General features: G+C 34.8%; 2 protein-coding genes across 5 annotated transcripts in view; both read left to right on the forward strand.

Annotated features, from left to right (window-relative positions):
- The window catches only part of LOC114326749 (lambda-crystallin homolog), a 593,088-nt gene extending 582,623 nt beyond the window's left edge, over positions 1 to 10,465 (forward strand). For all 3 annotated transcript variants that reach the window (XM_050643140.1, XM_050643139.1, XM_028275180.2), the window contains 2 exons: positions 5,204 to 5,489; positions 10,196 to 10,465. In XM_050643140.1, coding sequence (XP_050499097.1) covers positions 5,204 to 5,489; positions 10,196 to 10,270 — 361 coding nt within the window. In that variant the 3' untranslated portion in view covers positions 10,271 to 10,465. The remainder of the gene's footprint in view (positions 1 to 5,203; positions 5,490 to 10,195) is intronic.
- A 6,163-nt stretch (positions 10,466 to 16,628) lies between these two features.
- Positions 16,629 to 17,102, forward strand: part of LOC114326748 (myc box-dependent-interacting protein 1) — a 288,862-nt gene continuing 288,388 nt past the window's right edge. Inside the window, exon 1 of one of the 2 annotated variants that reach the window (XM_028275178.2) lies at positions 16,629 to 16,950. In XM_028275178.2, coding sequence (XP_028130979.1) covers positions 16,882 to 16,950 — 69 coding nt within the window. In that variant the 5' untranslated portion in view covers positions 16,629 to 16,881. The remainder of the gene's footprint in view (positions 16,951 to 17,102) is intronic. The other variant, XM_028275179.2, reaches the window with a different exon arrangement.

The raw sequence follows: 17,102 nt of genomic DNA on the forward strand, positions 1-17,102 counted from the left end.
TTATACTGTTAAATCTAATGACATGTAGAGAGTTACCCCAATGAGTAAGATGCTTAAAACTAATCTAAAGATGGGAACCAACAGACCGTGGCGTGGCATGCGAAGAGAACAAGATAAAAACTAAAGACGGGAATCAAGGCAACGTGAAATAGAGTTATTTCTCTCAAAAGTTGTGACTTACGATCCTTGGGCTAGGACCGAACCCTCTATTTATGGCCGGCGTGGATCGACGCAAAGTCTTCCATCGTTTGTCGGTAAATGGACAGACCCAACACGGTTCAAAGGAAGTCAGAAGCTGATATTGGCCCTTTTAACTCGGCTAGGGACTGGTACGGTCAGCGCCGTGGTAAGGAGTGATCTAACGACGTTGTGTTGGAATTTGTATCATTGTATGAATTAACCAACTTCTAAACTTTCTACCGCCAATACTGGTGGTGTGTACTCGACATAAAAAAATGAAAGAAATGTTGAAAACAGCTGGACTGGACGATAAAGATTTACGAATAATTACAAAGCTATACTGGCATCAAGTAGCAAGAATAAAAGTTGAACAATAACTGTCGGATGAAATGAAAAAGAGGAGTGGGCAAAGATAATATGCTATTGCATTTAGATGCTCTTTTACTTGTATTCAGAGGAAATATTTAAGGAAGCCTTAATGGAGACAGCAGAAGGTATTATTGTGAATGGAGTAACCGTAAACAATATTAAATATGCCGATGATACCTTAGCTGGCTAATTGCGAAGAAGACCTTCAAAGTCTAACGAACAAAATAAAACAAACCTGTGATCATAGGGATTAAAACTCAATGTTAAAAAAACTACATAATATGATAGCAAACAAAATTATATACAGGATGACGGTATAAAAGTCAGAGATGCTACACTGGTAGCGAGTAGAGAAACTCGTATATCTAGGCAGTAATATCATTGAGAGCTGGGTCCTAACCGCAGAAATTAAAAGCCGAATAGCACAAGCCCGAGCTACCTTTGTAAAATAACTGATATAAGTGCACTAAGAAATCCAGAAATCAGAGAAAATATCAAAGAAAGAATTAACGAACGTCTAAACATCGTACAGATTGAGGGGGATAACAGTGAAGAAAATGTCAACAAAAACTGGGAAAAAATAAAGGCTGACTTAATAGAACCTTCAAAAAAGTATCTACGCAAACCCGAAAAAAAGAAAAAAGATTGGATGACAGACGAAATACTAAACTTAATGAACAAAAGAAAAGCATATAAGGACAAAAATAAATCGTTATACCAGCAAACACAAAACGAAATACGGCGACAAATTCGCGTAGCAAAAGAAAACTGGTTAAAAGAAAAATGTGATGAAATAGAAACGCTACAACATAAACTACTACATTAACTAGAAAACCAGAATACAAACAAAATATACTAGTTGATGAAAAGGGAGACATAGTAATGGATACAGAAAACAAATTTTTGGTACGGACAAACTATATAGAACAGCTGTTTAACGACAACCAAGGCACAATAGATAACGAATATTTCGTTGAAGAGACTGGACCAGAAATAACAGAAAGTGAAGTAAAACACACCATTAAAGAACTGAAAACTGGGAAAGCTGTAGGACCGGACGAAATACCGACAGAAATATTGCAACTTATAGTCGACTGCAATATACATGTAATTGTCGAATTATTTCATATCATATACAGAACAGGTAGGTATATTACCTACCTAAAGAATGGTTTCTATCGACATTCGTGACTATACCGAAAAAGAGAAACGCCAGACAATGTTGCGAACACCGTACCATCAGTCTAATGTGCCACATACTCGAAGTATTTCTAAAGATTATTCATCGTAGAATATACAAAAAGTTAGAACAAGACATTGGACAAACTCAGTTCGGATTTAGAAATGCTCAAGGAACCAGAGAAGCATTATTTGCAGTAAATGTGCTAATACAGAGATGTTTAGATGTAAACCAGGACATCTATGTCTGCTTCCTAGATTATAACAAGGCATTCGATACGGTGAAACATAATCCGTTAATAAAACTACTGAGAACAAAGAACATCGACACACGGGATATAAGAATAATAAATAATCTGTATTATGAACAAGAAGCTGTCATAAGAATAAATAATTTAAACACCAATAAAATAAAAATCAAAAGAGGCGTTAGAGAGGGCTGTGTCTTGTCGCCATCACTGTTTAATGCATACTCAGAAGAAATATTCAAAAAAGCATTAGAAGATGAAGTAGCAGGCATAAAAATAAATCGCCTATCGATATGTGAAATTAGATACGCCGATGACACAATACTAATAGCAGAAACTATTACAGATCTACAAAGAATTTTAAATAAGGTTGTTGCAACAAGTGAAGAATTTGGTCTGTCACTAAACATAAAGAAAACGAATTCATGGTTATATAAAAAAAAACTATTAGAAACATCAATCTACACGTAAATAATAAGACGATAGAACGAGTTCAGAATTATAACTATTTAGGGACGAACATTAGTGAAACAAACGATTATACCAAGGAAATCCAAATTAGAATAGAAAAGGCTAGAAGTGCATTCACTAATATGAAACAAATATTGTGTAGTAGAGACATCAGCCTAGATCTTAGAAAGCGAGTACTAAAATGTTATGTATTTTCTGTTCTTTTGTATGGTGTGGAGACATGGACTCTCAATAAACAATGCCTCAATAGATTGGAAGCATTTGAGATGTGGACGTATCGAAGAATGCTGAGAATCTCCTGGACAGATAGAATAACCAATGAGGAAGTACTAAGGAGAATACAGAACAGCAGGGAGATACTGGATTCCATCAAAATAAGAAAACTTCAATACTTGGGTCATATAACACGTGGTGACAGATATGAACTCCTAAAATTAATTATGTATGGAAATATTAAAGGAAGGCGCAGCATAGGTAGGAGAAAAATGTCCTGGCTGAGAAATCTCAGAGAATGGTTTGGATGCAGCTCAACTGAACTCTTTCGGGCTGTAGTGTCGAAAGTGAGAATAGCAATGATGATTGCCAACCTTTGTCGCGGAGATGGCACGTAAAGAAGAAGAAGATAAAATGCATCATTTTCCCGTAATTTAAGCTTGAATAGTTAGATTTGGGTACTCGCCGAAAAAAATATACATTCAATTACCTATAACTCACTTTTAGTTTACATTAAAAGGTTTGTTTAGTACGGAGTTTAGTTAGTTTTTTATTAGCTTCAATTTTGGTAATAATAACTTTTTGGTAAAAACTTATAGTTTTTGAGCTATCTATAAAAAATCGGTTAGAAACATGCATTTTTTTTACGAAAAATTAAAAATTTTGATCTTTAATAACTCAAAAAGTTTTGATTTATTTTAATAACGTTATATAACAAATTTTGCTTAGAATTTGTCCCCCATCTAATTATGGGGTTATTTTTAATAAAATAATTTTCACCTTGAGAAGGGGAGACATCCACCCCCAGGGTAAAAGCGCAAGTTGGCACAATGTCACCTTTGTTTCTTGAGATATCCTCTAATCACTCACCAATTTTCATGCAAATCGATGTATGTTGAACGACATCGGAGGTGATAGCTCATATCCACCGTCAGTGACTCCACTATCAGGGCTCTTCTACTAATTAAAACAAAACGTGGCTTCAAAGTATTGTTTGGTAGTTGCCTTTGAGGAAAAAGGGATAGACAATAGGTAAATAAATTTACAGCAACATTATGAAATTATAAAGTAAAAGAAGTTATATTTTAAAACCAATCAAATATCAAAAGAAAAAAATCTGAAAAAACATGTACCATAATACAATGATTAGAATAATAAAAATTTCAACCATCCATCAAATCATACATCCAAAATTTATCAATTCAAATTAATTAAATTTATATCCACATCAAAGATTTCTTATTTTACTGCTTCACAATAAATTATCATTTATTTTAATTCTCAATAAAACCAACAAAACGAATAACTCTAATTTAAATGGGTGATCGTGATTGATAGTCTCTGTTTACTAAAATGACGAAACTAACCTTTTGTCTCCAAAATTGATGACTTCCTCTCACTTTCCTTTGATTGTGTCTTGTCCACTTATTTGCTCGTACTTTTCAGTTTCTCCGAATACTCCTGCCAATTCCTCTGCTCCAAATCTTGACTACATGAATCAACCCCTTTCTCTCCAGACACAAGGATATCTCAACTAATCGACTTGGTCCAGTATCAAACTATACATCTGTTTATTATTTACAGCATGTCAGTTATTTCTTCTGTCTGCTACCACAGTTGGAACTCCTTCCACCACACACAAATACAACTTTTCACAACTTATAGTTTTTTCAAAACTTGGCAAATTATCAACGTCGTCTCAGCAGAAACTGTAGTGCTCTCCCGCGGTATTTAATTCACAATGCCCTCTCCTCTCATGGAAAAACTCCATCCAAATCATTAAATCTCCCACTTCATTATTTTTCAGCAATCAGGACCTGTCTTTATCCAAACAAATTTTACCGTCTTCTCCTAAAAAAACCAACTTTCTACTATCTAATAATCCGTAAGTCATTCTTAGTAAATACATAATTGACCTTTTCAATTTCTACCGAAAAAAAGAATATACCCTATTCCACGAATATACGACTGTGTTGGATTATTTCGACAACGAATATTTTATTATGCAAAATATGAAGAACGAAAATAAAATGTAAATTACATTGCTGTTTATTGGAATAATTATTATAGCCATTTACTTTCGTATTTCTTAGGTTGCACACTGAAATATTCGTTGTCGCGATAATCCAAAACAGTCGAATGTTGGCGGAATGAACCATAACTACTTACTCTCAAACGACTGTTTACTAAACCTACTCTATTGTATAATCTTTTCATTTGTTTTGTGGTATGCCGTACAGTAGAAAGTTCAACGTCAAATGTTTACAAATGTCTATCTAACTAAACGGTAGAAAAACCAATATATTGTTTTATTATTTTCGGGGAATGTCTTTAAACCGAATACGATTCACTTATTCCGAAAAACACTTTCTTACATCTAATGCTTAATATACAATATACAGGGTGTTGCGATTTCTGTTGGTCGGTGATTTGATTTTTGTCTTAATATTTTCTGTTTTATTTTTGAAAAATATGGAAACCTTAATAATATATATTATATATGAAAAAATTATTTCTTAATGAAATCTTTGTCTCATTTTTAGGTACGCCGTCCTTAATGAAGCCTGGCATCTAGTAACTGAAGGAGTTTTGGACGTAAAAGACGTCGACAAAGTCATGTCTGAAGGTTTGGGTATGAGATATGCCTTTTTGGGTACTTTAGAAACCACTCACTTAAACGAACAAGGTTTTGTCAACTACTGTAAGCGATATGGTGATACTATCTACGCTGTCAGCAAAGATTTTAAACCAACACCGAAATTCGAGGGACCACATGTTCTTGAAATTGCAAAGCAGCTGGAAGCTGATGTTCCATTAGATAAACTACAGGTAATATTTCTATCTACTACTACTACTACTACTACTATATGTCGGTTTATAACGTTTTCCGCCGTTTTCCGAGTTTTTATCGCCACTTCATCCATCCCATACTGCCGTGATAAGGTAAAAAGCAGCAAGTGCCAAAATAATGGTTTTGAGTTATTTGTAATTTAAGATTTTTTCTTTCATACAATTTATTATTTCTTTAATTTTTAAGCAGAACAACGTTAAAAACATTAAAAAATATGCATTAATTTTTGACAGATCAAATAATTGTGTTACTTGTTTTTTGGCTGAAAATTCAGCAGTTACTGCTTTTTGCCCTAATAATGAAGTTGTTTTCTTAAGCAAAAATGTAGAATTGTCAGCTTTATGTAAATATCGGTTTTAAAAATAAAACAAAAATGCAGAATAAAGCGGTAGTGTAATCAAATGTAATTCACATTAGAAAAAGAAAAAAGTCTTAATTTATTACATAATATTGAAAAAACTATTCGAAATTTATTAAGTCTTCTACGTCATCTTCTTTTAATGCAAGTCAAAAATGCCGTCTCTTTTCAGGTATGAGAGGGCTCAGTTGCGAAATTATACCTTGTTTCTTTTGCGTAGGGACACCTCTACAATTATCGCGTAATTCACTAGGAATTTCTAGTTTATTTTCTGTCATGTGTTCATTTTAACGGATGTTAAATCAGGTGATCTTTAAATGGCAGTATCTGAGAAGATACTGCCTTATGTCATGATAATAATACAAACTTTGAATACAAATGTGAAGGAAAATAGCATTATCTGCTTTACTAAGTAGATACTGCCATTTAAATTCACATTAAAAATTATGTTCCCGATCTCTGTGTAGGCAAACAGCAGTAATTAGTTATTTATTACGTTGGATACTGCCCGTTACCATCACATTGAGAGTTACTTTGTTAGTTACTTTGCCATTGGTAGTTCTGGTATAAGTTGAACGACCGAGAACCGTTACGAAACGGTAACGCTTCTGCGCAGTAAACAAAATCCGTTCCAACAGAAATATGATCGTCATCGGATCGTCCTTCCCACTGTTCCAACAAGAATTGTGATCTTTCGGTGACGGTTTCGTGATGATCATTTCAGTAATCGGGCAAATGCATAATGTGCTGGTTGGACTGACTTGCGCACTAGGATTTAATTCTTTAAAGTTTTTGAGCCTTTGATCGACTAAGCACACAAGCTGTCACCAACAAAAATGACAAATATATGATTACCGTCATGGGACGATAACTGGGCAATACAATTACGAACATGCGCACAACAAACGGTACAAGTAGTTTCGTGACGGTTTCTGGACCGTCCAAAAGTTCATGTTGGAACAAACCTTATAAATGTTCACCAACCCATTTGTAAAAGTAAGAGCAGTTACTACTTAGGTAGGATACATTAATCTCATTTTTGACAAAAATGTCACTTACTGTCTTTTACCTTAACAGGGCAGCATAGGTTCTCTTCTATGCTTCTTTCTCTCAGATCTTTTTCTATTCCTTCGCTTCAATCTTTTCTCGGTCTACCCTCGTTTTCTTTTTCCTTCGGGTTGCCATTTTAGTATTTCCTTTGGTATTCTTTGTTCATACATTCTTTGTATGTGTCCAAAACTAGATAAGTTGTTTTGTCGATAAGTCATCCGCGATTTTTATTTCCTTCATATTGTTTAGTATGTCTTTTTCTTTTCTTTATCTTTCTTCTTCTTCTTCAAATGCAAATCCACTAATGGATGTTGGCGATCACATTTTCCATTAACTCTCTGTTTCTTGCAATGTGTATCAGATATTGTATGTCGTTAATCCCTGTCCATTGCCTTATATTTCGGAGCCAGGACATTTTCTTGCGTCCTATTCCTCTCTTGCCTTCAATTTTACCCTGGATTATAAGTTGAAGGAACTGGTATTTTTCGTTTCGCATGATGTGACCCAAATACGCCGTTTTTCTTTTCTTGATGTTTTCGAAAAGCTGACGTTCTTGGTTGATTCTTTTAAGTACATCCACATTTGTGACTTTCGCCGTCCATAGTATCTTTAGGATACGGCGATAAAGCCACATTTCGAAGGCTTCTATCTGTTTATATCCCTCGTTTTGAGTGTCCAGCCCTCTATGCCATATAGCAGCACCGACCACACATAGTGTAAGGTCGAACTCTGAGCAGGTCAGTACCTTCCTGAATTTTACGAAAGCTTGTCGAGATTGCTCAATGCGACATTTTACTTCCCTGTCCGATGCCCAGTCTTCAAAAAGCCACGTTCCTAGGTATTTGAATTTGCTCACTCTCTCAATGGACTTAGTATTCAGTGTTATGGTGGAGTTTTCAAATGCATCCAAGTTTCTGGAGATGATCATGAATTTGGTCTTTTTGGTATTAATCTCTAACCCCATTCGCTTACTGTATTCTCCGATTATAGTGACAAGTTGTTGAAGATCTGCTATGTTGTCGCAAATTAAGACAGCATCATCAGCATATCGTATGTTGTTGATCAATACTCCATTCACTTTGATTCCCATCTCTGCATCTTCCAAAGACTCTTGAAATATGGATTCCGAATAAATGTTAAATAAAAGAGGGGAAAGCACACATCCCTGCCGAACACCCCTTCTTGTATGTATGGATTTGGATATAGAATTGTCTATTTTTAATTGTGCTGCCTGATACCAGTACAAGTTTTCAATGCATCTTATGTCTTTTTGGTCTATATCAAGCTTCTTGAGGATCTGCATTAACTTGTGATGTTGGACACGACCAAACGCTTTCTCGTAGTCTAAAAAGCACAGGAATACGTCCTTTCTCTGATCGTAACAATTTTGGACCAACACCTGTGTTGCTACTATTGCTTCTCTTGTTCCCAAACCTTGCCTAAACCCAAACTGAGAATCACTGATGTCCCATTCACATTTTTTGTATAATCTTTGATGTAGTATTTTTAAGAATATTTTTAAAGTGTGACTCATCAGGCTAATGAGTCTGTGATCCTCACATCTTCTTGCATTGACTTTTTTGGGTAGGGGAATAAATGTGGAGAGCAACCACTGCTGAGGATAGCAGCCAGTTTCATAAATAAAATTAAATATTTTATGTAGTGCTGAAATTCCCCTTTCATCTAGTAGTTTGAGTATTTCTGAAGGGATTTCATCAGGTCCAGGTGCCTTATTGTTTTTTGAATATAATATTGCCTTTTCTATTTCCTCTTTAGTGATTGAAGGGCCAGTCAGCTGGTCGCCTGTATAAACTTCACTCATGGGTCTTTCGTCATGAAAGAGCTCCTGGATATAGTTTTCCCATATATGAATGTTCTCTTTTTCACCTAGCACTACCTGGTTATCCTGATTAACTATAATAGTTGGTCTTCGTTTTCTGTATATTCTAGCAGACTCCTTAAGCTTTTTATGTAAATTCCGATCGTCGTGCTGTCGTTGTAAATGTTCTAGATTGATACATTGTTGCTTAAGCCATTCATTTTTTGCTATTCTTATCTTTGCTTTTATTTGCCTGTTAATGTTTTTATACATATTGCTGCCATCTGGGTCATTCTTGTGTCGTCGTCGTTCATCCATTAGTAATAGTATTTCTTCTGTCATCCATTTTTGCTTCTTTTTCTTTGGTTTGTACCCCAAGTTGCTTTTCATGATGTCTGTTACAGCACTTGTAATCGTATTCCATGTTGGTGTTAGATCTTCGGTAATGTTTTTCGTCAATATTTGAATTTGTGTGTTTATTTCATTACTTATTTCTGCTTGTATCATTGGATCTTTCAGTTTATCCAATGCGATCTGTTGTTAAGTTTCAGGCTTGTTTTTTCATGAAGAGCGATCTTTATGACGGCCACTAAAAGTACATGGTCAGAAGGCACATCTGCTCCAGGATATGTGCAAGCTCTTTTGACAGTTGTGATGAATCTACCGTTGATGAGAATGAAGTCGTATCTGATTTCTTATTATGTTCTGAGCTCTATCGGCTGGAGATTTCCAAGTATAAAGGCGACGGGGGTGGAGTTGGAACATGTGTTGGTAACTCTCATGTTTTCTTCCTGACAAAATTGTACAAGTCGGTCACCCCTTTCGTTCCTTGTTCCAAGACCATAAGGTCCAACTACGTCTTCAAAGCTGCCTTTCCCTATTTTGGAATTAAAATCTCCCATAATAATTATGGGACAACATAATTATTATGTTAACATCATGTTTCTTTGTCAATTTAAGCAATTCTTTGATTTCACTATAAAAATTTTCCACCTCTTCATCTGCTGCATCTGAAGTTGGTGCATAGACCTGTATGATGTTGAGATTATTTGGCTTCGCTTTAAGTTTTACCAAGGCTGTGCGGTCGGAATATGGTACAAACTCTGTGACAGCTCTCATCAATTTTTTACTTATCATAATCCCGACGCCTTTTTTATGATTGCGGTCGTCATTGCCTGAGTAAAAGAATGTTCCGCTCTCTGTGGTGCATTTACCGGATCCAGGCCACCAGGTTTCTGAGATCCCAGGATATCTAGATCGATTCTGCACATTTCTTGAGTTAGGTTAGCCAGCTTCCCGGCTTCAAATAAGCTGCGAGTATTCCAGGTGCCTATCTTTAATGTCTTTCTTAAGTTTGCTCGTACATTTCTAATGTTCCTAATGTTTCTAATTATCTTTCTTAATGTTCCGTATTTGTTAAGATATTATGAAATATAGACATATTTCTTATTTTGCAGGAAAGAAGAAACTGGAGAGATCTGTGCCTCACCAAACTGAGTCAGCTAAAGACTGAGATGAATAAACTTAAATAATTTGTCTTTGTTCTATTAAATTCATTTTCAAATATATTATTATAATAATAATGTTATAAAGAATTGACAAACATGCACCACAAAAAGTTAAATTTGACAATCTAATGACCAAGGCACACCAAGGCTAAATATTAAAGATGTATTTACGCAACACTATAGTTTTTGTTGAATTTCAATAAATCATTTTTACTGTTACATATTTGTGTTTTTGTTCAATACGCAGTTAAAAAAACCTTTTTTGATAAACAACGAGACCAAGAGATGATGCTTACCGAAGAAGAGGTCGTGTATCAACACGTTGGACTGACGATCTAAAACATTGCCATAAGAATTGGATGCAAGAGGCACAAGATCGGAACAGATGGAAAATTATGAGGGAGACCTATGTCCAGCAGTGGATAGGCGAAGATTGAAAGATGTAATATATGTTGCGATTCCTAACAACAATTTACATGTTAAATACAACTGAAAAATCGCCAAGTATAGAGATCTTGAAATTCAAATACGAAGACAATGGAGAATGGAAAGTACCTACTCAAACAATACCTATTACTACTGCCTACTAGAACTCAATCCTTTAGATACCATAGATAACTGGGATGAGTGAATTTTCCCCTTAAATGGAGTGTGTGTCATATGGCTAAATCTGGATACTAATAATAGTATCGTTCGCGGTAACGATCCCATACTTGGTAGGATATTCAAGAGAGCCGCAAGCAGAGATCCGACAGTCCTGAAACGACAGTTCTGGGCTCCACAACCAGCCAAACGAGGTGAGCTAGGCAGGCCGACCTGAGTACCCGTGTTGAGCTGCCCCCCCCCCCACTTGCAAAAATTAAAAAACAAATAGTCCTGATTTATGAGCTATTTATGAGCTCTCATATTCCGCAAACTAAAAATTTTGAGCTCGTTCCACTGAGCAGGAATTTAATACCCTAGTGGGGGGGGGGGGCTGAGTCAGCCCCCCCACTACTTAAAAATAGGAATATTGAATCGGTTTTTGCGGCAGAATTACGAGCTATTTATGAGCTCTTGAAATTATATAGTTTCGATTTTTGAGCTCATCCCCTTCACCCCCAAACAACCCTTTAATTGATTTAACTTAAAAGAAAGATGCTGAGAAAACTTAAAATATATCGTATTGCGGATATAATTCCTATAACTTATATACTCTAAGAATAAACTATTAAATCAAGGGCATTTCGATTATTGAGCTACAACCCCTTCGCAAGAAAACCACCCTATCTTCCCGGCTTAAGAGAAAGTTGTACTTAAAATGCGTTAAACTAATTATTTGGCGACTACATATCATTTAATAATTTATAAGCTTCCAAATTACGCGCATTTAGATCAGTAAATTGCAATTTATTTTGTATAGTGCAGTCACTGAAGGTAAAAATCAACGATTACCTTCAATTTCGGTGAACCTTCATCGATTTTCACGAAAATTGGTCAGTGGTTAGAGGATACGTCAAGAAACAAAGGTGACATGGTACCACCTTGCGCCTTTACCCTGAGGGTGGATACCGCCCCTTCTCGAGGGTGAAAATTACTTTATAAAAAATAACTGCACAAATCAATAAAAGAACAAATTAAAAGCAAAATTTATTATATAAAGTTAATAAAATAAGTCAATACTTTTTAAGTTGTAACTTTTTTGTAAAAACTTACAGTTTTTGAGTCATTTATGAAAAATCGCTATAAAGCATGCATTTTCTTTCCAAAAATTAAAATATTTGATCTTTAATAACTCAAAAAGTATTGATTTATTTTAATCACATTATATAACAAATTTTGCTTACAATTTGTCCCTCTCTCGATTTGTGGGGTTATTTTTAATAAAGTAATTTTCACTCCCGAGAAGGGGTGACATATACCCCAGGCTAAAACCCCAAGTTGTTATTGTCAATTCGTGTCAAATCGAAGGTAATAGCTGATTTTTACCTTCATTGACTGCTTGAAGCTAATAAATTATTAAACGATATGTAGTCGCCAAATAATCAATTTAAATTATTTTAAGAACAACTCTCTATTAAGCCGGGAAAATGGGGTCGTTTTCTTGCGAAGGGGTTGTAGCTATATAATCGAAAGGTGCGTGATTTAAGAGTTTATTCTTAGAATATAAGCTATACGAATTAAACTACTATTAACTTTTTTGTAAAAACTTACAGTTTTTCAGTGATTTACAAAAAACCTCTTCAAAACATGCATTTTTTTCACAAATAATTAAAATCTTTGATCTTTAATAACTTAAAAAGTATTGACTTATTTTATTAACTTTATATAATAAATTTTGCTTTTAATTTGTTCTTTTATTGATTTGTGCAGTTATTTTTTATAAAATAATTTTCACCCACGAGAAGGGGCGGTATCCACCCTCAGGGTAAAGGCGCAAGGTGGTACCATGTCACCTTTGTTTCTTGACGTATCCTCTAACCACTGACCAATTTTCGTGAAAATCGATGAAGGTTCACCGAACTTGAAGGTAATCGTTGATTTTTACCTTCAGTGACTGCACTATACAAAATAAATTGCAAATTACTGATCAAAATGCGCGTAATTTGGAAGCTTATAAATTATTAAATGATATGTAGTCGCCAAATAATTAGTTTAACGCATTTTAAGTACAACTTTCTCGTAAGCCGGGAAGATAGGGTGGTTTTCTTGCGAAGGGGTTGTAGCTCAATAATCGAAATGCCCTTGATTTAATAGTTTATTCTTAGAGTATATAAGCTATAGGAATTATATCCGCAATACGATATATTTTAAGTTTTCTCAGCATCTTTCTCTTAAGTTAAATCAATGAAAGGGTTGTTTGGGGGTGAAGGGGATGAGCTCAAAAATCGAAACTATATAATTTCAAGAGCTCATAAATAGCTCGTAATTCTGCCGCAAAAACCGATTCAATATTCCTATTTTTAAGTAGTGGGGGGGGGGCTGACTCAGCCCCCCCCCACTAGGGTATTAAATTCCTGCTCAGTGGAACGAGCTCAAAATTTTTAGTTTGCGGAATATGAGAGCTCATAAATAGCTCATAAATCAGGGCTATTTGTTTTTTAATTTTTGCAAGTGGGGGGGGCCAGCTCAACACGGGTGACCTGAGTAGCGAGGTGCTCACTGACGTGATTCGCAAGCTTAGGCAGGCCAACTCGAGCCGCAAGGTGCACCGTAGTGAAGTGATTTGCGGCTCATAAGTAAACGAAGGCAAGCGTAGTGAGCGAGCCTCCGATAAATGTATATATTTGAATAACATTGTTAATTTTGTTCTTCTTTTCCAGACTTCTACCCGGAGGAGGACTTCGCTGCGACGGATATAATGAGATATATTATTTTTATTTATTTTGTAAATAATTAGACTGAATATATTTATTTTGTTTTAACCTGTGTTTTACTGGGTCTGTCGTCTTAGAAGAACTACCCTTCACAATACTTGGAGGAGGACAGGGTCAGACTTGGGCTGTAGCGCCATAGGAGAGGGAGAATAGAAATTCCAAAATTCGATAGCGACCGGTTAATGGATGTGATAAATTCTATTGATCTCACGAGAATCGAAAAAATGGCCAAAACCGTGCAACGTTTATTTATTTAACAGTTTTATAGAAACTAACTTCAGTTATGACAAAACGCAAAAATTGCACACGAAATCTGCACTCTTCATCTTTTAGAACGCATTTGGATTTTTGTCGATAGGAGACTCTGATCAAAAGATATTGACTTTTTACCGTTAAGTTGATACAAATTTTAGTTAAAAAATACTGACATTCAAAATTGCCGGTCCCTTCAAGCATTGTTTCTTAGAGAACGGTTCATTCTACATAAAAAGTACTAACAAACATTTTTGCTCAACATCATCTCATCTACAGTGAGCACTATTTTTTTACAGCGTACAGATTTTTGGGAAATCAATATTTTCCGTTTTTTTTTTCAAAAACCTTATAAAAACAAGTAATTGAACTTCGCAAGTCCTAGGTTTTCACCCAAAGTAATCGAAAGTAGAACTGGAAGTCGATATTTGAACGCTTCGTGTAACTTTGCGTCGATCGATATACGATTTTACTAATTTTGTTTAAACATTGTTTAAACAGAAATGACTTCAAAACCGGAACTAAAGATTCAAACTCAACTTTTCAATACGCATCGATTGGTGTGTTACATGTAATATTTCTGCGACTATAACGGCACTTCTGGTTAGAACTACTTAACCGGAAATGATATAAAAACCAAAATTTTACATTTGTTCTCATCTTGCTAAGGCACCTCGAATGATATATCGCTTATACTATTTCGGTGACTTTAAAACAGTACCCTTACGGTTGCAACTCTAAAACCGGAAGTCCTATGTCAAGTTTCTCACATTTATACCATCCTTGGATTATAAGCTTTCATTTGACACCTCATTTGCCATTCTAGCTGGTATAAGGACGGAGGAGTTATATTCGCGGTCAGACAGACCGACGGTAATACAGCCTAGGTAAAATTTCTCACCTTTAGTACCATCCTTGGATTATAAGCTTTCATTTGACACCTCACTTGTCATTATATCTGGTATATTGACGGAGGAGTTGTGATTACAGACAAACAGACAGACGGACGTGGACAATTCAAAGTTTTCACATTTTTTCAAAATTGGGTGAAAACAATATTTTCAAAGCAAAAACTTTGTTTTAAAACCATCAAAAATATTAATAGCTATGTTATAAAAAATGTTCAAACAATTTCTGCCCAAAAATTTCTGACATCCTTCTAATTTGTTTAAAGGGGACATTTTTGAACATGGAATCCGCAAAGAAACCGAATTAGAAAATTTTCGGGTCATTCCATTTCAAATCACTCAATTTTGGAGCAAAAAAAATTTTGGACCTCCGATTTGTCTGAAAATTGGTATATAGCCTCTGCGGGACGTAAAAATAAGATTTAAGGTCAAAAAATCTTCTTCTTCTTTTTTTCTCAAAATGTTATTTTATGCGATTTTACAGTGATTTGGTGTTTATTTATACAAATTTGCATTTTCTATCGTAAAGTATCGATGGAAAACATAATATTTTAATAAAAGGGACTCAAAAATGTCATTATATGATATTATAACAAGTTACTTTGATTCAAAACAAGCTTTTGATCAAATTTTATAGTGTAGAAAACGTTAAAATACCGTTTTTTACATTTTTCTCCATTCCCAAAATACATCATAACCGATTTGGCTGAAAATTTTCCCACAGATAGACAAAACATGTTACTTTAAGTGGTGATAAGGATTTGAATTATATTACAATACCAATAAGTTACATGCAATATTACAGTCAAAAATATAGGCGTCTACTGTAAGTACAATTAACTCGAAATTATCGACCTCACGAAAAAAATTGTTAAGATGAAATTGTAATAATTGTAAATACGATTTATTTGGAACAATTTCAGTTCCTATCATTTTTGCCGAAAAGTTAAAAATGGCGGAGATATTGAGCAAAACAGATTCTGCTTTAAAATCAAGATGGCGGCTAACGTAACGGAGGAATTCATTCGTGATTTTAAATTTAGGCTACTGTTGACTCTCTTAAGATGAGAAAAATAAAATTTTGAGTAGCTCGGCATTCAAGGTCAAATGCTATCCCGACTGGACTAATCCTACTTTTGAGTCTGATATTACTGCATGTAACTTTTTTGGTACTGTAATATAATTTAAATCCTTCTAACCACTTAAAGTCCTATCTTTTGGCTATCTGTGGGCAAATTTTCAGCCAAATCGATGATGATATATTTTGGGAATGGAGGAAAATGTAAAAAACGGTATTTTAAGGTTTTTTACACTATAAAATTTGATCAAAAACTTGTTTTGATTCAAAATAACTTGTTATAATGCCATATAATGACATTTTTGAGTCCTTTCTATTAAAATATTATGTTTTTCATTGATACTTTACGACAGAAAATGCAAATTTGTTTAAATAAACACCAAATCACTGTAAAATCGCATAAAATAACATTTTGAGAAAAAAAGAAGAAGATTTTTTGACTTTAAATATCTTATTTTTACGTCCCGCAGAAGCTATATACCAATTTTCAGACAAATCGGAGATCCAAAATTTTTTGCCTGAGTGATTTGACATGGAATGTACCTTTCATACTGGTACTGGGGCGACCTCACACTATGAACTAATAAGAAAAAGTTTGCTCCTAAACCATATGCATAAAATGTTGCATATACCAGAGATATCTTTTCACGCAGAGCCATCTACTGGTGTATTTTTGAATACAAAAAAATGTAGGTTTCTATCGGAAGAAATTGTTAGAATCCCATCAGAAGTTTAGATTTCGAACCATATGATTTACCACCTGTTTCGCTGTTTCATTTACCTACACTTGCTTCTTGCTTCAGTCCGAGGCAGGCACAGGCACAGATTCCGACTGACGGGTGGCAAGTGATCTAAAAAGAGAAAGAGCTGCGTTGCACAGATACAGCTCCAGTCAGCCAGCAGGATCTACCGATCTAAAAGTAAACTTGTGAAGTGTAGTGTTGCGAGAGGGAGAGACTTACATCACGGGAATTTTTGTAAAAAAATTGTGTGTGAATTGTGACAAACTGGGACAGTGTTTAAAAATATAAATTATAAGTTATGGCGGAAAGTCGCGGTAGTTTATTGGCTAAATCTGTTCAAAAACATGCAGGAAGGGCCAAAGAAAAGGTCAGTGACTGTTTGTTAGGTTATGTCCTATAATCTTGTAGACTTACTTAATTTATTTGAACCCATGCTCAACCAATAATGTCCTATTAAAGTTTTATTAATCATTATTACTATTTATAGGCTCTCGTTTGATGAAAGTATTTTTAAATTAA

The sequence above is a fragment of the Diabrotica virgifera genome, chromosome 2 (assembly GCF_917563875.1).
Source record: "Diabrotica virgifera virgifera chromosome 2, PGI_DIABVI_V3a".
NCBI lineage: Eukaryota > Metazoa > Arthropoda > Insecta > Coleoptera > Chrysomelidae > Diabrotica > Diabrotica virgifera.